This window comes from Argopecten irradians, chromosome 13, assembly GCF_041381155.1.
Source record: "Argopecten irradians isolate NY chromosome 13, Ai_NY, whole genome shotgun sequence".
NCBI lineage: Eukaryota > Metazoa > Mollusca > Bivalvia > Pectinida > Pectinidae > Argopecten > Argopecten irradians.
In genome coordinates, this window is record NC_091146.1 from 17,681,831 (window position 1) to 17,707,196 (window position 25,366).

The window sequence follows — 25,366 nt, forward strand, 5'->3', positions numbered from 1 at the left end:
GAAAAAAAATATACATGACAATGTAGTTTATAAATAAAAACTATTATATTAAATAATAAACTATGGGTAACTATTGGAGTATTTGAAACCCAAATAAACTGACATGGCATTGCTTGGTCACTAAACTAGATCTTTATAAACACTAAAATTGTCATTGAAAGTCACTTTGCAATTAATAGATTACATTGATATACATATAACACGCGTTACACCAGTTCATAGTTGTTAGGTAGATTGCAATTGATATCTGAGATTTAAATACGAGTTTACGTAATTCTAGAAATCGTAAAACCCATGCCCACACTATATGGAAACACATTTTAAAAGTGATTTACTTACATTTCTGTATAAAATAAAATAAAATATAAGAGGAACACTCCGGTGCTCTAGATAACTTAGTCCTGTCCTGTAAAACGTTTTCATTGTGTTTCTCTCTCACTTAAGTAGATATACAAATCGTTTCGTGTGTAAACGTGGCTATGACACGAGATATCATATTCTGTATTACAGTACAGACTAGCCGGAGGTAATTGTTTGACTGTCACCCAAAGTCTTTTGAATAAAGTACGGATGTAGGCAAGGTAAGACATGCAATCATTGACGGGTATTACGTGATTAACATTACCTGAGGCTTAATACTCATAAAGACACCTAAGGCCACCTCACGTAGTCTTATTTTTGTGGCTATTGATTGTATATCTGAATGTATAAATTATGCTATTCTTTTAAGTTTCGAAAGCAATTTTCAAATAACAATTATAGTGTATATATTTATTCTTAAAACATAAGCTTAGGGCGACTTTTCTGATTTTCAATAAAAGAAATTAACATTATTTTCCGATATGCATATCATTATTTACTATTATAATCAGGTTGCCGTTTTCAGGCTTACCATCTGATCATAAAATGAATTCATTATCTGTTATAAGTAGTATATCAAGATGGTGGTCTCACATATCTCGGACATTTTCTTGTATTTTAATGCATTGTATCTCGATTGATATTATTTGTTTTAAACATTATTATATTTACATGAAAAAAACCAACATTCAACAAAGTTAAATTCCCGTTATTAAGTTTACTTTTGGTGGTAAAGAGTTTAAGGTGATACACGTTAACTATCTCATACAAATAAAAATAAAGCATTATATCAATATTGTAAAGCAATTATGTTTTTTTTTTCGGATTATCATTTTTGAGCTTAAAATCCGATTTTTTTCATTTCCTGCGTAGAAATCACTACATATATTGAATTATGTGGTCCCGATATGAATTTGGTGTTCCATTATGATCATTTTGATACCTTATCTGTCTACTTCGGTTCAAAAATGTTAATGTTATGGCTATTTTTCAATTGTTAGTCCAATTCGAGATGGCGGCCATCTTGGTGACGTCATAACCGGAGCTTATACAATGTTAACATTGTTTTTTTTGTTGGTGTTGTTTTTACTAATTGATAAGAGGTCAAATAACTGATTAGAAATAATAGTTTGCTGTTGGCAAATATTTTTGCTGTGTCAAGCCAAATATGAAAAATTTGCTAAAACATTGCCACTTTTGAGCTTAAAATCCGATTTTTTCATTTCCTGTGTAGAAATAACTACATATATTGGATTATATGGTCCTGATATGTATTTGCTGTTCTATTGTGGTCATTTTGATGCCTCATTTGTCTTCTTAGGTTGAAAAGTATCAATGTTATGACTATTTTTCAATCTTTAGTGAAATTCGAGATGGCGGCCATCTTGATGAGGTCATAACCGGAAGTTTATCCCAGTTTATAACAATGTTACCTCACAATTTCGTTTTCAGTGGGTCATAAGGCTTCAGAAAAACATTGGTTTGATAAGTTGTGGGGGGGGGGGGGGGAGGGGTGCACGTGGACCCCCCTAGATCCCGGCATATATGGATTAATGGTGCAGAAAACCACAATTTTTGAGAAATGTGAACGAAAGTTTTATATAAAATTATAATTATAAATATATCTATCACATTTTAGATCAAAACTGTACAACCAGGTTGAAAACCAACAACACGGCAGGAAATGAGAACTGATTATAATTCCATCCTGGGATGGTAGCAAAACAAGTATATTTGCTATAACAAGTAATAAAGTCTAAGGTAACCAATTCATTTTTAATAATTCTCGACAGTTTATAACTATTATAGTAATGAAAAGATTGCACATATCACATGATATTAAAAGGTACATTTTTTTATATACGTTTAAAATCATTTGATGGTAGAACAAATTGAAAAGTGTTGTATGACTCCAATACTAAAATATGTAAATCTATTATATATATGATCTTTTATTTTTATCATGAAAATAATGAATGCAAATATCATGATCTTGTTTTCATATTGACCAATCTCAGCTGAAACATCTATTTTTTTCTCACAGTTTGAAAAACTAAACTTTATACAATAATGTTTTAATAACATATGTTCAAAGATTTAATTGCTGTATTTAAGGACGGGTCTCTTTGATTTCTCATTGTAATGTTGGATGAAATACTCAAGAAGATTATACTTCGTCACTAAAACACCATTTTCAGGACACGAAGACCTTCATTCCTGGGTACAAAGTGTCAACATCTCTATCAAATCTATACATGCGTAGTGTACTTTCATTTTCCATTGGTAATATGGTCCTGTCAGTCTGCTGACGGGCCAGAATTGTCAAACAACATCTGCGGTCTGATGTCTTGTCTCAATCATCAATAATAACCTTCTTACTAATGGATTAATCATATTTTCCTTTGTAGTATTATTAAGGTGAGTTATTTACCGAAATGGTCGTCGGTATCTATATGCCATTTTAAAATGCTGATTCACGTTGTTATGTACCATATCACTGTCGTCCATTTATTGGCATAGAATGCTTTGTTGAAAGATCACATTTGTAAGGCGTCTTTCTTCTTACGTATGTGATCTTAATCGACTTGTTTTGCAATACGTGACTCAATTATCATGTAATATGTAGTGTATGTGTTTTCCCATCTCTATGGGTCTGGAAGTGTGTCTTTAGGCTAAGCGTGCTGACTGAAAACTCTTTCCACTACGTGTACACTCTTGTAAGGCTTCTCTCCTGTATGTGTCCTTAGGTGACTTGTAGGTGACCTGTCTGATTAAACCCCTTACCACAGACATCACATTTGTACAGGTTTCTCTCCTGTATGTGTCCTAAGGTGTCTCTGTTGGTTACGTGACTCACTAAACCCCTTATCACAGACATCACATTTGTAAGGTTTCTCTCCTGTATGTGTCCTGAGGTGTCTCTGTAGGTTAGGTGACTCACTAAACCCCTTACCACAAGACATCACATTTGTAAGGTTTCTCTCCTGTATGTGTCCTGATGTGTCTTTGTAGGTCACCTGTTTGACTAAACCCCTTACCACAGATATCACACTTGTAAGGTTTCTCTCTGTATGTGTCCTGAGGTGTCTCTGTAGGTCAACTGTTTGACTAAACCCTTTACCACAGATATCACACAATTGTAAGGTTTCTCTCCTGTATGTGTCCTGAAATGTGTCTGTAGGTTACCTGCCACACTAAACCTCTTACCACTCATACATCACATTTGTAAGGTTTCTCTCCTGTATGTATCCTGCCGTGTGTCTGTAGGTGTTCTAGCCGACTAAACCTCTTATTACAGACATCACATCGATGCGATTTTCCTGCTTCTTGTTGTCTAAATATTTTCTCTGCGTCGTGATGTTCACTAAACTCTCTAACAGATGGATACCACTTGCAAGCCTGATTTCCTGAATGTGTCATTGTGGGTTTGGTTACGTGTCGTCCATTAATATATCCTTTAACACACAAATAAATCGCTGATCTCTATCTCCGGAATATGTTTAGTATACTTAGACCGTTTAAGACAACTATACCGATGCTATTTGTCGGTATGATTCCCCTCGCTGTATTATCTCAATGTTGTTGTAGTCAGAGTATTCACTGATCAGTCCTGTATAATATCAAAATAAAAGGGTTCGTATAGTTTTATATTTTATACGTATCAATGATAATTAAAGAGATGTGATTTAATATCAAAATGAAATGATTCATATAATTTATCTTATACTTTTTTATATATAATAACGAAATATGTGTGTTTTATTTGAAAAATTAAATTAAGAGAAAAAATGTAAACTAACGATAATTTTGATGAAGAATAATCCAGATATGTATTTACATATATTATATATATATAAGAAAATTATTGGGCTATAAGTACAAGTTGTAAGTAATCGAACCTGTTTTTGAGTTGTTAATGTGAAAATAAGTAATACCTAATAAGTGTATGTATAACAGTCATAATCTTTATGTCTAAAGGACTATCATTATGAAAAATGATGGTAATACGGAGGAGAGAACCGGGTATACAACATGTTCAACGCCTTTTTTAAAAAATGTTAGCCTTCAAAATTCCACTCAAGTCACCTGTTACTTAGACCTGAAACCACATCAATAAAACAATCAGGTCGTTGTAGAGGAATGCAGTACACTTGTTCTTGCTTAGCTATTTCAGCTATGTGTACACTATTTGTACATAATTTTAATATAATATCCGTACTACAGGGTTCAGTTTCTCAACACCCATTTTCGAGTTTTATTGTGGGAAGACTATACAGAGATATTGACACTGAAAGGGCGGATTTATTTCAGATAAATGTTGGTATTATTTTTACAGGAAAATGTTTAAAAATGAACAATCAGAATACATACGATGACAGATTTTATATCTTCTAAACTTTGACAGAAGTTGACAACATTATTGATTGATAACAGAAACATACAGAATAATGCAGTATAGGAAAACTGTTAGAGTATGTCGGACTTGATAGGCATATCATTGTTTTGACACTTAAAGTTATATGTGCCGTAACTGGCCGAAAATTTGGACATGCTACTTTTTCTTCAATTATCTATTTAAAACCATAAGTTTTAATGCATAAAGCTGCGAAAATCATTCAAATGAACAGACAAACATACATAATGCCTTTTAAACGTTAGTTAAGAACAAATAGGTTATGCACTGTGAAATTCTTGTTTTTTATGCCTTTATATCATATTTAGATGGAAACATACCTTCAGAAATCACTTATAATACTGTAAAAATGTGGCAATGAAAATTGGGGACAACAATATAGCTTCATGGTATGACCGTATGTACTCATTTCACTACACTGAAGATGTTAATATAATGATTTTTGGCAGTAAAGCCAAAAATCATTTTCAGCTCTTTTTTGTAGTTGTAAAATTAAAACCAATGCATTGAAAGTACCCTGAAAACACCTACACTATTATTGTTGTAAATAACCTATTACCACAAATCAATATGAAACATCCACCATTCCCCAAAATCAAACACTTAAACGTGAAATCAAATTACCAAATGATACCTCAAACTTTCAACTCCCCCCCCAGTTGCTCACATTCCCTACCCACGCTGAGCTCTTTTATAACATTACATTGTAATATAAAACGAAGCCTAACTATAAGTGCATCAAAAGTTTAAATGTATAGAAACCCAATCAATGCTTTGGCTCCACTAAAGGTGGATCTTTGTAACACTTGAGTGATATTTTCAGTTACATAGATTATATAGACCGTGAATAGTTATAAACGAGCTACATCAGTGCTTAAATTGTTATAAAATGCTATAGTAAACACTAAAAGATTGCTGGTCACTAAAGGTGATCTCTTATAAGACACTTAAGTTGATTTTTACAGTTACTATTATATTACCGATAGATAAAACGGGCTACATCAGTGCATGCTTGTTAAACTGTATAGTAATATATTTAACAAAAATAATAGAATAACTTGAACACTGGAAAGAGGATACTACATTATTTAAGCAGCCATATCATTGTTTGGTCATCAAACCTTATCTTTTTAGAGCTTAAAGACACATAAGATTAATATGTAACTATTTATTACATAGATACTTATACCTACATACTTACTCATATAAAATATACTATAAACGTTCATGATAGTTAGACAGCGTTCAGACAAAATCAGATTTTGAAATAAGAGTTTATGAACTTCATAAATCATTGAGTTAATTATTACATAATGATACATAATAAGTTAATAAATCTATTTACAACGTTGGATCAAATAAGATAAATCTAACATGCGCATTACCTTTAAAATAAAGTCCTTTTCTCTATTTGTTCATGGATAAAACATATCGTTCTATTCTCACTGTTGTCTAGGTAAAATGGAGTTCCGTACTTACTGTTCATGACCTTAAGTATCGTGTGTAAACGTGGTTATGGCACGATATATCGTATTCTGTATTACAGTACAGACTAGCCGGGGGTCACTGTGTTTGTCTGTCAATCAGAGTCTGGAGAATAAAGTCCGGATGTAGGGGAGGTAGTCCCTGTAATCAGACAGGTATTATGTGATTAACGTTACCTGAGGCTTGATATTCATAAAAAGCACCCAAGGTCATATATGATTTAACATAATATATAAAGGTAATTTAACATAAATCCTTATTAAATAGATTGAGTCTGTACATATATGTTAAATTGTGTCTAATTAACGGTAAGTGATATTCAACTGCTATAATCACAGGTATCATACTGTTATCAGGTGTACCGTCGGTCAGAACACCTGGCCATCGCCTCAGGTCATTGCCTTGATCATTTAACTCAACGGGAGTAAATTCACATTTATGTTATTAGGCTGGGTGTCAATTTTAATTTTGAATATTTTGTACAGTACTTTGTTGTTTTATGTAAATTGACATGTGCCACTTTGATAAAATAAATTGTATTGTATTGTGTTGTGTATTAACTTGTATCTGGTTATGAACAACCCTCGAAGGCTACACAGTAAGTAAGTAAATTTTATAGATGATATTTTGTTCGAATTTAATTATATTCAATCAGTTTTATGCAGGCAAAGAACCATATTGAAATTAATCCTTTTTAATTCAAATGTGTCTTGCATCTATATTCCGATTTACCAGAGATTCATCTGGATTGACCGAGCCATATTTTACTGTAGAATAATTTTCAAAACTCTAGCTTATAAAGTCCACAAAATGTTCAGAGGATCATCAATTTAATTACGATTTGACCATATATGTCCCTATGTTAGGCGTCAATTTTCAGATTTTATCGTAAATATATTTGACACCTTTCTATCTCATTTCAATTAATTTATAAAAGAATTTTTATAAACATTTTACTTTAGACATCAAAAGCAAAATGAATTAATAAATAAATAAATACACGCCATTTCCATTACAATCAATAAAGGCATTAATTTTACTTTTAATATTTATATAATAAAAAGAAAACATGATATATTGCTCAAAACCATTTTATTTGTAGGTACCAATAATGAAATTGTATGACCTTTGAGAAGTATTAAACATTTTACATCGGATAATTCAATGAATCTAAAGTGACCTATGGCGATTTCTTCATTAAAATAAAAGTTTTAGTGAACACTTTCTAAATCAAACTTTGGTGTTTTTCTATCAAACAAATCCTATCCATGGCTCCAACATCGGTCGGGTGTGTGTCATCACAGCACGTCTAATTATAACCTGTTCATCTTCCTGACTGTAATGGAAATCTTTTTTTTAAAACTTTATTTTCAGTTTATGCATGAACTGAGCGTCTCTTATGCAACAGCAAAAAGTTATGAGATACTGTACGACGGTAATTGGTTTTCAGCCAAATCGTCCAGAATACCGTGTATGCACGGCGGTAGTCATGTACATCTTGTAATGACATTTTGATCTAACACAGTTACATATCTACTGTACTTATCTGCGTTACTGACGGAGTAAAACAAGGGAAGTAACTGCAGATGTAAGATTTTACAGAATCACTTCTTAGGTATATCATTATAATGATATTTGTTTGGCTATAAAATCACCACGTTGAAAAAAAAGAAAATAATAATAAAAATAACACTATGTTTTGTATTGTTACTAGCATTACGATTTGCCAAAGTAGAGTCTTCTTGTTTAAAACCAGCTACAACGCGAAGCACACAAATGTTTTGTAAAGATAATTAACAACATTAAATTGATACCTTTACAATACTCTTTATATCAATACCAAGTATAAAACCATTAGCTACATCGGTGTTGAAGGGAATCGCTTAAAATTATTTGATGTAGAGACAAATTGAAAAGAGCTGTATGGCTGGGCATTGAAATAGTTTAATCTAGTTTATATATATAATAAAAATAAGAATGCAAAATCATGTTTTAGTTTGTTTTCATACTGAACAATCTCAGCTTAAACATCTAATTTGTTTTCACAGTTTGGATTATACACTAATGATGTTAATATATGTTCACAGATTTATTACGTACTGTATTTAAGTACGTTCTATTGGATTCCTCATTATAATGTTGGATGAGATACTCCAGACTATACTTCGTCACTAAAACACCATTTTCAGACACGAAGACCTTCATTCCTGGGTACAAACTATCAACACATTCATTAAATGTGTATCTATGTAGTGTCCTTTCATCTTTCATCGGTGATATACTACTACCAGTCTGATGAAGGTCAGAATTGTCAACAACGCCGGTCTGGTGACCTGTCTTATCATCAACCCTAACATTTCTTTCTATTGAATTATCATATGTCTGTTTTGTATTGACATTTAGGTGAGGTATTTCCGATAGGTAGTTGGTATTGATATTCATTATAGAATGCTGATTCACGTTGTAACGTACCATTTCCTGCGCATTTAGTGAAGATGGAAGTTTTATTGAAAGATCGCATTTGTAAGACGTCTTTTTATGACGTGTCTTAAGATGTAAATCGACATTTTGTGCAACACGTGACTCATTATCATGAAGATGTAGTTTATATGTTTCCGTCACTTTATGAAAGCTGAGGTGGGTCTTTAGCCTAGCTCGCTGATTAAACCTCTTTTCAAATGTTTCTCCTGTATGTGTCTGTAGGTGTTGTGTCACACGAAACCCCTTACCATACATATCACATTTGTAAGGTTTCTTTTCTGTATTTGTCATGAGGTGTGTATGTAGGGCACCTGACTCATTAAACCCCTTACCACAAACATCACATTTGTAAGGCTTTTCTCCTGTATGTATCCTGAGGTGTGACTCTAGGGCACTGGGTGTAGTAAACCCCTTATCACAGACATTACATTTGTAAGGTTTCTTTCCCGTATGTGTCCTGAGGTGCGTTTTTAGGTGTCCAGTGCGACTAAACCTCTTACTACATATATCACATGTGTAAGGTTTCTCTCCTGTATGTGTCCTGAAGTGTGTCTGTAGACTTTGTGACCTACTAAACCCCTTACCACATATATCACATTTGTAGGGTTTCTCTCCTGTATGTGTCCTTAGGTGATACTTTAGGGGTACTGCATGACTAAACCCCTTACCACATACATCACATTTGTACGGTTTCTCACCTGTATGAGTCCTGAAGTGTATCTGTAGGCTACCTGTCTGATTAAACCCCTTACCACAAACATCACATTTGTAAGGTTTCTCTCCTATGTGTGTCCTTAGGTGTGTGTGTAGGTGTTTTGCCATACGAAACCCCTTACCACAAACATCGCATGTGTAAGGTTTCTCTTCAGTGTGTGTCATAAGGTGTGTCTGTAGGACACCTGATTCATTAAACCCCTTACCACAAACATCACATCTGTAAGGCTTCTCTCCTGTATGTGTCCTGAAATGTCTCTTTAAGCTTTGCGGAAAATTAAAACTCTTAACACATATATTGCATTTGTAAGGTTTTTCTCCTGTATGTATCCTGATGTGTGACTCTAGGGCACTAGGCGTAGTAAACCCCTTATCACAGACATTGCATTTGAAAGGTTTCTCTCCCGTATGTGTCCTGAGGTGTGTCTTTAGGTGTCCGGTCCGACTAAACCCCATACCACATATATCACATGTGTAAGGTTTCGCTCCCGTGTGTGTCTTAAGGTGTGTTTTTACGTATCTAGTCCGACTAAACCCCTTACCGCATATGTCACATTTGTAAGGTTTCTCTCCTGTATGCTTCCTGAGGTGTGTCTGTAGGTTGCTTGATGCACTAAATCTCTTACCACAGACATCACACTTGTAAGGTTTCTCTCCAGTATGTGTCCTAAGGTGTTTCTGTAATGTAGCTGACCTACTAAACCCCTTACCACATACATCACATGTGTAAGGTTTCTCGCCTGTATGTGTCCTGAGGTGTTTCTGTAGGACACCTGTCTGACTGAACCCCTTACCACATATATCACATTTGTAAGGTTTCTCTCCTGTATGTTTCCTGAAATGTCTTTGGAGGTCACCTTTCTGTCTAAAAGTCATTCCACAAACATCACATTTGTAATGTTTCTCCCCCCTTGTGTATCCTTTGGTGGTATTGAGAGTTACCCCTGCGATTAAATCCTTTACCACAGACATCACATAGGTATAGTGTCTCTCCGGTATGTATACTGATGTGTCTTTGTAAAGATTGCTTTTTGTTAAACACTTTCCCACATATATCACATTTATATTGATTATCTCTTGTATGTGTCTTTAAGTGTGTCTGAAGGATTCGTAGTTCACTAAACCCCTTACCACATATTACGATACTTCTCTGTTTATGGTAATCATGTTGTGGTTCTGGTAATTCTGTTCGCAGGTTTTTGGCCAATGATGTAGCAATCCTGAAATCTTTTGGTAAACAAGTCCGTTTTGTTTGCTCCTGAAACCAAGAATAAAAATGTTAACTGATTGATGGTCATAACACTACTACTGATTAAAATACCAAACTAATACTGATTTAACGAATCAAATGTTGTGTCCAGTTGTAATGTTGATATTCTGTAGCTTAGTTTCGTTGTGCATTCCTTGGTGTTTGTTTAGATAAAGATATGTGGAACTCAATGCAGACTAGTAAATAGTGTACTGAGCCCTGGGAGGCGAGTTGCATACAGAGTGTATATAGAGGTTACACAACGTGTGGTTGTTGGATATGGAATTTATTCCACACGAGTGAGTTATTTTTTAAAAGTTACAAAAGCCACGAACTTTAGCGAGTGTCTTTTGTAACTTAAAAAAAAAACCTTACGGATGTTGAATGAATTCCATATCCAACAACCACGAGTCGTGTGACCTGTTTCTACCACTATTATATCCGCTTTTAGGTGATAGAAATACGACGAGTATAAGTACGCAATCCAACAGCAGTTTGGCGTCAAGCGGCGATCACAGCATAGCATGACGTCACTCGATTATTGATGACGTTGACAAATGATGACACGACACTGAGAAAGACGTAGTTCGGTCAAAGTTCATCGTGTCAGCCAATCAGAATGCGTACAGAGTTTTTACCACGTGTGGTATAAACAAATTGTTAATCAAAAGCTGCATCGTTTATTTGATACCCTGAGAGTTGAATAACACCGCCTATTGTGGTAGAAATACCAATACACAAAGTCATTGAACATCTATATTTGGTTACCTGTACATCTTATATAATACCTGTACATCTAATACCATGATAGCTATCTACAGAACGTATATATTTATTTCGCCTCAGACAAGTATATTTTATTCCTGTCGGTTGAAATGACGCCACGAGATATCCAAATTATAGTCGTATCAGGTTAGTAGAAATTGTATCAGGCCTGGACGATAGAGTTATAGTTCTTTGCCCCTAACTTCATTAGCAACAAGATGTCGGTCAATTAACGCTTCGCGAGGACGGCACTCATGTAGAAGGAGACAAAATCTTGTCAATGCTGATGACTACTTTCAAACCAAACTGATATCGGCAACACTTATTTACTAGGATTATTTAACAGAAATCACCATGACAACGCATTCAAGTTATTTTATGAGGTGAAGTTTTGAGTCGTTTAAGTTTCCATACATAATTCATTTTGCAATTACTTAATATATGGAAGGGTCTTCTATAGGATAAATTCGTTACACAGTTTAGTAGTGATCTAATACGGGAAAAATATTGGGTACACAATCATACAGATTCGATTTAAATCAAGCACAATTCTTATATTCTAACTGATGAAAACACATTTATGAATTGAAATACCAAATTTAAAAAACGATAATTGCCACTAATGTATTAGCTACATACTAAACTTCCTTTGGCTAACTATTTAGACAACCAGATCATGATCACACAGGTGGTTTTGATTAACACTGGGTTCCCACATACAGTCCCTGACCAGTGGGTCTAGATAGAGGTCCGCATGGGGAAATATTATTTATTTGTAATTACATATGATACATTTTAAAAACATTTAGCGTTAAAGGCACAAAAACCACAATTCTGAGAAATGTCAACAAAATGTATTATTCCTTATTCCAAATTTGCATATTACAGAGTTATCTGCCCTTGCGGGTAGGTATTGATTGTGACGTCATGTGTTTGGGAGCGTAACGTCATACGTGTCGGAGAAAACGACGGATTGCGCTCACAAAATAATGACGTAACAATCGATACCTACCGCAAGGGAGCTAACTCTGTAATATGCAAATACAGAATACGTAGGCTTATTTATGTGACAATTGTACCTTGATTCATATGTATATGAAAACAAATCAAACAGATCTGCAATTCCTAGTGCTTTCGCGGCTACCACAGCTCTTCAGGGGATGTTTAATGATGATGTTGGTATGGTAACAACACAAACAACAAGGATTGATGACGTCATAGTCAACATTTATATATACTTTCAAATGTTCGAAAGCGATTTTCAAATTCTAATTATAGTATAGATTGTTTTCTTTAACTTAGCTGATGACGATTTTCCCGTTTTTTATGAAAATATATTTACATTATTTTCGAATATCCATATCATTATTTAGTATTATAAACAGGTTAATGTTTTCAGATCAAGTGAAGTAAATATAAAATGAATCCAAAATATGTTATTAGCAATATTAAGATGGTAGTCTCGTACATCCTACACATCCTTTATTTCATCATTTCTAAATTATTAATCATTTTTAACATTCTTTATACATGAAAAACCAACCAACCAAATATATATCCATAGATATTTTTTTCTCTCTATAATGTAATATTGTGTCAAAGTCAATCACTCGGCCGGCCACATAACACTACCAAATTTCAGAAAAAAAAGTATTATTTTCAACAAACTGTATAAAATGTGACTGTGGGAATACTCTCAATCAACAGCCAGATAATTTATCTGTATTTTGGTATATGATACAATTTATATCATGCCGTATGAATGTCACTCGGTATCCAGAAACATAGGAAAACAGACAGATTTCAACTGGTCGGACACTGTAGTGTCCTCCGGTAAATACGCTAGGGTTCTAATGGGTAGCTCAAAAACCACTGCATGTCAACACTTTAGCGCCATAAGAATGAAAGTTAGGTAGAAAAGAAGTAGTTTAAGGATTTACCTTGGAAAAATCGGGTTTTTATAATGAGGAGTTTTGGAAATAGGAATGATATGATGGTGTGTTTGATTCTAAGCTAGTTGAGGTTAATCGGGATTTCACCGGAATTTATCTGCTTTGAGCATACACACAACAAACTAAAGCAACATTTTGCAAATCTCTGATAAGTATGAATATTCATAACGTTGACAAAACCAAAGTTTTCATTAAGAACAAAATAATACCAAACAGTCAACTCATTATATATCATCAGAACTGCTGTATATGCTACCCCTACCCCTAAACTTTGAATGAAAATGCCTCGTTTTTTATAATTTCTGACAGATCCAACTCTTCAAAGAAAATATTCTGATGATTTTTCTAAAAATTTGCAGTTCAAAATAAAACAAGTTGCTGTTTCTAAAATTATCAGAAAAATAGGGAGTCAGTGTGCTTGACGGTTTGCCCCGTTACAAAATTTGTTATTTTCATCACTTTTTGCTAAAAAAAAAATCAAATAATTTTATTCTCATTCAAATGTTTTTTTATTTTTTTTTTTTTTTTTTTTTATTTTCAATTTTTGATGTCACATTCATATGTCTTATATAGTTTGAATTACAATAAAAAGTAAGTGTTTTCTATATAATATACATATATAGGGCTTATTTGTACAAAAATTGTCTACATCATTTTATTAGATATTATAAAATTTACTTGATTTTTGTTTGAACAAACACACTCAAAAAACAACAACATGGTTAAAGGAAAACACATATTATGTGAAAACATGAAGAACAACTTAATGACGATGCCTTATTAAATATGACAGAGTATTTTAATAGAAATTTCATTACTTTAATAATTATTCTAAAAGACCTTCAATGAAATTCCATTTTTGATTTATAATAATTTGTTTCCTATTTGAATAAGTTTGTAACCCATACATTTCTACATTTCTATAATAAAACATGTGTGTTTTCCAGTCGCTAATTGTAGGGATTTTCTTCTTCAATTTACATAAGTATACATAATATTTTATCATAAGGAATAAAAAATTGATAACATCTTTGTATTTATTATCCAAAAGTCCTAGAAACATGATAATTGGGGTCCTTGGCAGTTCTAAGTGATATTTCGTTCTTAAAAGGTATAGAAAAGATGACAAAAATGATTGTACATGACAACATTCCCAAAACAAATGCATTAACGTTTCTCTCCCCACTTCGCAAAATGTGCACCGTTCCGTTTCGCTCATTTTAACTTGCATTAATTTAGTATTTGTATATACTATTCTGTGAAGAAGTTTGAATTGGAAATTTTGCAAAATTGTGTCATCTGTAATATATCTTGGAATTAAGTAAAACTCTGACCAGGATTCTTTGGGAATGTTGACATGTAACATGTCCTGCCAGGAATCTTGACTTTTTTTTGGTACTTCTGTAACTTTTGTTAATAAACATTTATAAAAGAATTTGGTAACCTTTTCATGACTTTTTAAGTATTGAATATGTTTACATGATTTCATTTCCAATTGTGTATTATTTTGGTATAAAATATGTTTCCAAGATCTAGGAATTGCATTCAAAATTCCATAAAATTCAATAAAATTAATATTCAAATTATATTTCATACAAAAGTTATCGTATGATAAAAATTCATTATTTCCAACGAGGTCACCAATAAAGTATACACCATTTTCACACCATTGTTTATATAATATTATATTATTATCAATTTTTATGTAATTATTATACCAGATTGGCTGAGATGCAACGTTGTCAGGGGTTGTGGGGAGATCATCACCAGACAGGTCTGCCCAAGTGTTCAGAATCTCTTTCCAGAAAATATTTAGAGATTTTGAAATTTTTAAAAGACCTTCTCTTTTCATTTGAAAAATTTTATCGCCGCCATATGGTTCAATCTTATCCAGAAGCAGTGTTTTCCAAGGCGAAGAATTTAAGGGATCAAGAATTTTTTTGATCCAACACATTTTTAAAGAATGGCAAAAAGAAACAATATGTGGTACTCGAAGACCTCCTTCATTATAATCGCTATACATAACAGTGCGCTTTACTTTATCAGTCTTTTCATTCCATAAAAATTCAAAGAAGCATTTTTGTAATTCACTGATAATTTCTTTGGGTGGATCTGGTAAAACAGTAAAAGTTTGTATAAAAATTGGTAATGCTAACGATTTTATAATAGTTACCTTCCCTATATATGTGAGGTTTCTGAATGACCAATCATGCAGAAGAGTTTTGACAGCAGTTAACTTTTGTCTGAAGTTATCTTCAAACATATTTTCGGACTGAAGGTTATAAGTAATTCCTAATAGTTTGAATTTACCTGAATGGTTCCAACTCAAATTTCTTTCTGGAAGGATTTCCTCTCCACAACCCCGTTTTGCCCCAATCCAAACTGCTTGTGTTTTTTCAACATTTATTCTAAGACCAGAAATATTACCAAAATCATTCAAAATTTCAAGTACACTATTTAAGGAGTTGGGATCATCAGATAAAGTAAAAGACGTGTCATCTGCAAATTGGTTTATCAAGTACTCGGAGTTATTTATTTTGATACCATTGATGTTCGGATTCATTTTAACGACTGAACTTAGAATTTCAACACATATGATAAAAATATAAGGACTAATAGGGTCGCCTTGTCTTACCCCACGGCATACATTAAAGAAATTAGAACAATGACCATTATTCAATACACAACATGAATTATTATTATAAAAGGTTTTTATCCATTTTATAAATGATGGACCAAAGCCATAAAAATTAAGTGTTTTATAGATAAAATTGAATTCTAAAGAGTCAAAGGCTTTTTCAAAATCAATTAGTAATAATAAACCTGGAATATTGTCCTTCTCTGTATTTTCAATAATGTCATATATCAACCTTGTACATTCGCCAATATATCTATCTTTGAGGAAGCCCTTTTGTGTTTCACTAATGATACTATCTAAAACTGTTTTTAGTCTATTTGAAATAACTGAAGAAACTATTTTGTAATCTACATTCAGTAAAGTTATTGGCCTCCAATTTTTTACATATAATTTAGATTTACCCTCTTTTGGAATACATGTAATCAGCCCTTGGCGTTGTGATATAGAAAGTACTCCCTCGTCATAAGCTTGATTAAGGGAATTAATTAAAAACCTGTTGATATCAGTCCAAAAGAATTTATAAAATTCAACAGTAAACCCATCCATTCCAGGTGACTTATTGTTATTCATATTTTTCAGTGATTTCAGATATTCCTGGTAATTTATTTCCCCCTCTAATTTACTACTTTGTTCATTGGTTAATTTATTTATGAAAGAATTTCATCATCAAAAAATGTTTCATTTACAGTATTATCACTGACATCTGAACTGGAATATAGTGATTGATAAAATTTTGTTTGCTCTTCTAAAATTTCTTGTATGTTTGTAAGTTCGTCACCTGTCTCTATAATTAGCTTTGGGATTAACTTTTCTTGATAATGCCTTTTTTCTAAATTGCAAAAAAAACTAGAACTTCTCTCGCCTTCGATTTTCCATTTTGATTTGGCTCTCAGTATAATGCCCTTAATTTTGTTTTCTCTTATCAGTTTCAACTCATTTTCTACTTCTTCAATTTCATTTTGATTTCTATTTTCCTCTTGCTGTAATTTCCCTAGTTTTAACTCTAGATCATTCTCTATTTTATTCCTCTCACGCTTCTTGAATGTTGAGTAGGCAATAGTTTTCCCCCTAATCATTAATTTCAAAGTTTCCCAAAAAAGTTGATCACTTATTGATAATAATACATTGTTAATGTCTTCTTCCTCAGGATTGATAGCATATTGTTCAACAGTATCCCTAATACAATTTTTGACAAGATTTATATATTCAATATCATTTAATAGACTATTGTTGAACTTCCATGTTCCTTTTCCTTTGGGCTGATCAATGAATTTTATGATTAAAGAAATTGGCGAGTGATCAGATCTATAACTTGTACCAATATCAGTTTTACATACAAAGGGAATTAAACTTGATGAAATCAAAAAATAATCAAGTCTAGCTTGTTTTCTGTGGGGACCATGCCATGTAAATAATTTTTTATCTGGATTATGCTCCCTCCATATATCTACTAAATCAAACTTTTCAATCATTGAGACAATTTCCTTTCGATTTTTTTCATTATTCCTATTTACGTAATTTTTAGTGTCCGTTGTATAACTCTGTGGTACATTCCAGTCACCCCCTAAAATTATAGGTGTATTTTCACGAAGAAGCAATTGATCTAACAGAAAATTATAGAATTCACTATCTGTGTCGTTGGGACCATAAACTGCCACAAGTGTTAAATTGCTATTACTTGAGGTGATGTTTATATCTAACATAATAGTATTACCTGTCCTGTCTTTTGTTACTGATAAAAGTTTATAACTAAATGTATTATTAAAAAGTATAGCAACACCACGGCTCATTGATGTGTACGAGTTGAACCAAGCTTCATAACCCCATTCAGATTTCCACTTATTCTCTACTTCTGTTTTTGAATGAGTATCAATTAAAAAAATGATATCATATTTATTTTTATACCTTTCGAAAATGTCACGTCTTTTTACTGGATCTGAAGATAAACCCCTACAATTTACACTACATATTTTCAAACCCTCACCCGCAAATCATCAACAACATGATTACTATAAGAATTGTTTTCAAAATATACCTTATTTGCGTGTGTTTTTCAAAGATCGTAAAGTTTGATGTAGACATTATATACAACGTTCCTTCATTGACATGACAAAAACATAGAATATGACTTATTTTACATATGAAATACACCCCGTTACCCAACCAAAAAAGAAAAAGCAAAATTGCTTTAATACATATAAAGAGACAAAAAAGACAATTTTCTGTCTCCTTTTCACTAAACATAAACCGGTATAATACCAGTATGTAAGTTATTAAAATAAATACAGCAAAATACATTTCGGAGATACACCATCAAAATACAATACCCCGGCATATTAAAACTATCTGTTTCTTTTTAATGCCATATTTTCAACAAAATTCATAAAATTAAACCAATAGAGATGTCTACCACAAACGCCATATAGGCAAAAAGGCTTTTCAACTGTACAGGCTGTGGACGTTGATTCGTTACATTCGTTTATATTTAGAAGAAAAAGAAATATATAACAATATTACGTATCACAAACAATTCTGTAACCATTTCATAGTCTGGCATTTCAACTCTTCGGCAAATAACCAACTATGTTCCAATTGTTTTTTTTTTTTTTTTTTTTTGATAATTCAAAGTACATTTTATCAAATTCAACTTCAAGGAGAACAAGATTTTAATTCGAAGGTATATTAGAGGATGTTTTCATATCAAATATGCCACAGATGAAAACTGCCAAACTATGTAGAATGTATTGTATATTGTATCATTATACCAATATTCTACCGATATCAATTCCATCAATATCATAGTTTTTCCCAGTTTCAAAGGCATTTTATGTATATTCATTATAGGATAACATAATTCATAACATATACTTTTTTCACTTTTTGAACAATTACTTACTTAGATTGCAAAGTATTTTTTTAATATTTTTAAAGCAGATTTTTTTATTTTTGGTAACAATCTAACATGTGTAGCAGAATGCTTAATCATTGAATGTATATATACATATCGTTTAGCCAGCACTTTACAATTATTATATATGTAAATAATTTTCTATATATAAGTTTGTATACCTAGTATAAAGTAGACAGACCAAATCATGTTGTTTCAATTATGTATCCAATTCCATAGAAAAATAGACTAGTATACTTCATTCTTCTATATATATTTATCTGTTTTTATTATATCTGGTAGGTGAACCATACATTTGCATGTTTTTATTCAATATTCTATAGTATAGTGTATAATAAACTTCTATATGTTTTTTCATATATTTATGTATTTATAACAGATATTACATGCGCCTAGTAAGTTCACTAAGTATCCTGTAAGTTTGTGCCATTTGTGTAGCATGAGTTTGAACTTCTTATTGAATTTGATCACTATCAACAAACATCTCCATTACCTGTTTACTATGTTTTGTTATAAGATTGTGTAGCAGCTACCCGAACAAAATCACGTGCTTTTCATACGAGTACGGCTAAGGTAATTTGTATAGGAACATACCTGAGTACAGGTGAACAAATATTTGTCACACTGTGGGAGCGTGCCCGTGGGATTAGACTCTAAATGAGCATTTCATAGCCTGCATGTGTGTAAGCACTGTGGAAACAATCTTCATTCATATGTAATTATTGTATTATGTTTCAATCATCTATCGTTAACCCCATAAAATTTGTATCCATATTCATTAGCTTCCGCGCCTTGTTTACAATTGCAACAAATAGGTTATGATTCATCTCTTAAATACTTTTCATTTTCATTTCAATGAACCTAAAACGGATTTACATAAAAAAGGGTGAAATTTCATCTCTCTACAAAGTATAAGGAATGCGCCTTTTTTAAACTGGCTGCCAAATTGGTTATTTCTTAAAATGTGTATATAAAACATTATACAAACAGTATTGGTATATTTTTTAGATGCTGTTTATATGTCAACTTGCTACAAATTGAGACAATTAGGTTTTGAAAATCTCTTTGATTGATGTTGAAACGAGACTTCAACGAGACTGAAACTTCACTTGAGAAGATCCGTAAAGGAATACACGTTAATTTTCTCATAAAAATAAGAATAGATCAAAAAGGATGAAAAGTTTCAGGAGAAATAGTTGTTTTTATTTCGGCTAATGTCAATTCCATTAAAACATTTAAAGAAGAAGATTGTTGCAACATAAAATCCTTGTATTTGTCATTGATAAGGATGGTATCATAAATAAGGACGTCATCATATCAGAAGAGTTACTTCCCTTTTTAGTTTTATAATTCACTGTTTGTTTCCCTGTAATAATATAACCTAGATGCTATATTAAATAAAACCATTTGGTGGACACAGTATTAAGGTTTCAAATTATTGTATCGTATCTTGTCAATACTGTTACATATTTAACAGTTTTATTTTGACCCTTCTCATGTTGAATCAATTTTGTCATTATTTTATTTTTAAGGTTATATCTAATTACAGTGTACTTAGAAAGTAGGCAATATTATCCAAACTTGTAAATCCATATTGATACATTTTAAAACATAACATCCGTATTATATGCGTTACTCTGCTATAAAACCAGTGTTGATAACTCTTACTTATTTTACTGACTTACAAAAGAATAAAATATCATTTACACTAAGTTTCATAACAATTTACGAGTCAGTAGTGATGCCTAATGTTAGCCGATGCATACACACCTTTCATATACTGAATTATGTTTAAAAATAAGAAGATGTATAATATTTTATAATTAGCTTCCCACTAAATGGGCAGTGCTTCTGAAATATTAAAAATGTTGAATAATATGCCAGTGATAGAGAGTTCAAATTGCAGCGGCATATTGACAGTTATGTACATGTATATTTCATAATCACGATGCAAGCGGAAAATAAAATAACTATATCTGAGTGACGTACACTGGATTACCTCCCTTAGTTTTTTCTACTATCTGCTAGGCTTTACTTCGTTCAGGGAATATTCTTTTTCAAAATGGCTTTTGCATATTTTCGTGGAAAAATGCCAACATACATTTTTTTTTGATTTGCTGACCTCTAGTTCACTACAATTTGCCCCAAAAAATCTAAACAATATTAATTATGTATTGATGGAAAACTTACCATAACAAGAGTTGTGTATTGGATGTTGAAACGTCAAATTGTCTTTATAGCCGACGTTTGGAGGTTTTCCGGTACACTAACGTTATTAAACTTTTTAGATACATTTACAATATATATTGCTTTCTAATATTTGAACTTTTGTTCCATTACGTTGAAGGGAATCTCTTGAACCCAACGATTTGTTAATTGAACTGAACAATCAGAGCTCATTTTGTGAGAATCTTGACTTAAATGCTAGCGGCCCTGGCCTGTCTTTAATATTTATGAGCGCAGCCTAGCGGAGCTAATTCGTACGTACTGTGACAGGTAATCCAGCATAACGAAGTTGTATAAAGCGTTTAGGATCCTCCACTGCCCCCAGTCAGTGTAGTATAAAGGTATGGGAAAACGGTTAGGTAATAGAAAAAAAAAACGATTCTGGAATTATTCAATATAAACTTTTTTTTGTAAAAGAATAAAGTAATGCCGATAGCTAATAAGATATTTTTGCCTATAAAAAAATTCAATTTGGTTATGAAATGTGTCCAAAAACGACAAAAAGTGGGATGGTGTGATTACTCCCACACTTTCCAGATTGTGTGTGTATGACGAGGGTGCCAGCTTCTGCGTCACTGTATCTTTAAACAAGGGAGATAATATGAAGATCAGAATGTATATAAGCTATAATTTACAGAATTACTTTGTGTATTCTCATAATGATATCAGTTTGAGTAAAAGTCCGCCACGTTAAAAATAGAAAAATAAATTAAAAAAAAAACACCTATTATGTTCATAATCTACAAAACCATTTTCTACGTCGGTGACTGAAGGAAATCGCTTAAAATTATTTGATGAAGAAACAATTTGAAAACAGCTGTATAACTGGGTATTGAAATAGTTTAATCCAGTTTATATAGACAATGAAAATGGGAATGCAAAATTATGATTTATTTTATTTTCACACTGAACAATCTCATCTTAAACATCTGCTATATTTTCATAGTTTGAAATGAATTATACACTAATATTGTTAATATATGTTCACAGATTTATTGCATTATTTAAGGGGGGTCTATTTGATTTATAATTGTAATGTTGGATGAGATACTCCAGACTATACTTCGTCATTGAAACACCATTTTCAGACACGAAGACCTTCATCCCTGGGTACAAACTGTCAGCACCTCCATTAAATGTGTATTTAATTTGTGTACTTTCATTTTCCAATGGTAATACATTACTGTCAGTCTGATGAAGGTCGGAATTGTCAACAACGGCGGTCTGGTGACCATTCTTATTATCAAAAATAACACGTCGTCCCAATGGATTTGCATATGTCTCTTTTGCAGTATCATTTAGGTGAGATATTTCTGATTCGTCGTTGGTAATGATACTCATAATGGTACGACGCCTCAGTTTGTATTGTACCATTTCCTGTCGTCCATTTAGTGACGATGAATGCTTTGTTGAAAGATCATATTTGTAAGGCGTCTTTCTACTATGTTTCTTGAGATGTAAATCGACATTATGTTCAAAATGTGACCCATTATCATTATCATCTAGTTTATGTGTTTTCCTTTGTATATGGGTTTTGAGGTGTGTCTTTAGGTTAGCTTGATGACTAAATCTCTTTCCACATACATCACAATTGTAAGGTTTCTCTCTTGTATGTATCCTGAGGTGTGTCTTCAGGCTGCATCTTTGACTAAACCCCTTACCACATACATCACATTTGTGAGGTTTCTCTCCTGTATGCGTCCTGAAGTGTGTCTGTAGGCTACATGACTGGTTGAACCCCTTCCCACATACATCACACTTGTAACGTTTCTCTCCTGTATGTGTCCTTAGGTGTGTCTGAAAGTTAGATGGCTGATTGAACCCCTTACCACATACATCACATATGTAAGGTTTCTCACCTGTATGTGTCCTGATGTGTGTCTGTAGCTGGCATGTATCATAGAACCCCTTACCACATGTATCACATCTGAAAGGTTTCTCTCCTGTATGTGTCATGATGTGTCTCTGTAGGACACCTGACGCATTAAATCCCTTACCACAGACATCACATTTGTACGGTTTCTCTCCTGTATGTGTCCTGATATGTGTCTGTAGTTGTTGTGCCACACTAAAACCCTTACCACATACATCGCATTTGTAAGGTCTCTCTCCTGTATGTATCCTGAGGTGTATCTGTAGGCTACATGTGTGATTGAACCCCTTATTACACACCTCGCATTTGTAAGGTCTCTCTCTTGTATGTACCCTGAGATGTTTCTTTAGGCTACATGTCTGAGTGAACCCCTTACCACATACATCACATTTGTAAGGTTTCTCTCCTGTATGTGTCCTGAGGTGTGCCTGTAGGTGACCTTTCTGATTGAACCCCTTACCACATACATCACATTTGAAAAGTTTTTCTCCTGTATGTATCCTGAGGTGTAACTGTAGGCTACATGAGTAATTGAACTTTTTATCACACACATCACATTTGTAAGGTTCCTCTCCTGTATGTGTCCTGAGATGTGTCTGTAGGCTATTTGTCTGAGTGAACCCCTTACCACATACATCACACTTGTAAGATTTCTCTCTTGTATGTGTCCTGAGGTGTGTCTGTAGGTGACTTTTCTGATTGAACCTCTTACCACATACATCACATTTGTAAGGTTTCTCTCCTGTATGTATTTTGAGGTGTTTCTTAAGGCTACATGTATAAGTGAACCCCTTACCACATACATCACATTTGTAAGGTTTCTCTCCTGAATGTGTCCTGAGATGTGTCTGTAGGTCACATGTCCGACTAAACCACTTACCACATACATCGCATTTGTAAGGTTTCTCTTCTGTATGTGTACTATGATGTGCCCGTAGGGAAAATGCCACACTAAATTCCTTACCACATATATCACATTTGTAAGGTTTTTTCCTGTATGTGTCCTTAAATGTCTTGCAAGGGTGTTTCTGTCTGTAATCTTCTTGGTTATGTGCCACTCCTTCTCGTGGTTTAAGGTGTACTTGTAGGTTATGTTGTTCACTAAACTTACTAGAGCCCTCGCCAAAGAAATCACATGTTTGAGATTTCCCTCCATTTTGTGTCCCAGCAATTGTCGCCTTATGTTCATCAAACCCTCCATCATGTGGATACATGTACCACTTGTAAGCCTGATGTGCTAAATCTGCTCCTGTGGGTTTGGTTAAGTGTCGTCCATCACTAGATCCTTTAACACACAAATCAAACCCGTGATGTCTATCTCCGGTATACGTTTCTGTATATTCACTTGGAATGTTTAAGTTTATCCCGATGCTATTGTCGATATATTTATCCATGTTGTTTTTCTATTATTGTTCCTCGTAGTCACATTCACACTGACGATTCCTGTAGAATATCAACATAAAAGGGTCAATTTAGTTTTTATTATATACTTATATCAACAATAATTAAAGATATGAGGAAATTGAGAAGAAAAAAAGGAAAAGCAGCGATTATTTTAATGAAGAATATGCTAGATATGTATTTTATGTTCGATTACGATATAGTGTTACCTATAACAGAACCATTGGGTCATAATTTACAATCTGTTACACCTGTTATTGAATTATTAATGTGGAATTAATTAATAATAAGTGCGTATATAACAATCATATGTTTATGTCGTTAATCCTACAATCGACCGCCAATTTGTAAACTACCGGCACGCATGCGCAAACCTTCGGGGCCATTACCTGTGATGCCCATTGGGGGACACGCACATATGAATCATAAAAAATGGGTTATCATTTAAGTACAATGTATTTTAGGGATGCATTCATGTTTCAGGTCTACAGTGTATCATCTTAGAAATGAAATTAAGTTGTAATATCGATATCACTACAATAAGCATTTGAGAAATAACATTGCTATCAAGAAATTTCTACTTTGATAGACATTTGATGCAAATAGTCTTATAAATTCTAGCATCAGAAACTTCATTTAGGATTATCTCATATTTTGTTTATGATTCATAAGTGAATATGCCAGTCATAATTATAATCACGATCAATACACGTATATTTCTTCCGCCGATAGACTAGCCACAGTTTATATAAATTATATCCTACATCAAATAACTGTACAATGTTAATGTGTGTTAATGAAAACATCAAGATTAAAACCAATTATCTTCATCAATCATAATTTAATTTGACATCCAAGAAAAATCACCTACAATTAAAACGTTTAAATTATATAATTGGT

At 32.8% G+C, this 25,366-nt stretch overlaps 1 protein-coding gene across 1 annotated transcript; it reads right to left on the reverse strand.

Moving 5' to 3' along the window:
* Positions 1-7,365: 7,365 nt before the first annotated feature.
* LOC138306529 (zinc finger protein 721-like) lies at positions 7,366-24,485 on the reverse strand. Its single transcript, XM_069246982.1, has 2 exons — positions 22,181-24,485; positions 7,366-10,541 (listed from the first exon to the last, which is right to left on the reverse strand). The coding sequence occupies exons 1-2, from the start codon at positions 24,457-24,459 to the stop codon at positions 8,330-8,332; spliced, it is 4,491 nt and encodes a 1,496-aa protein (XP_069103083.1). The 5' UTR covers positions 24,460-24,485; the 3' UTR covers positions 7,366-8,329.
* Between the last annotated feature and the right edge of the window lie 881 nt (positions 24,486-25,366).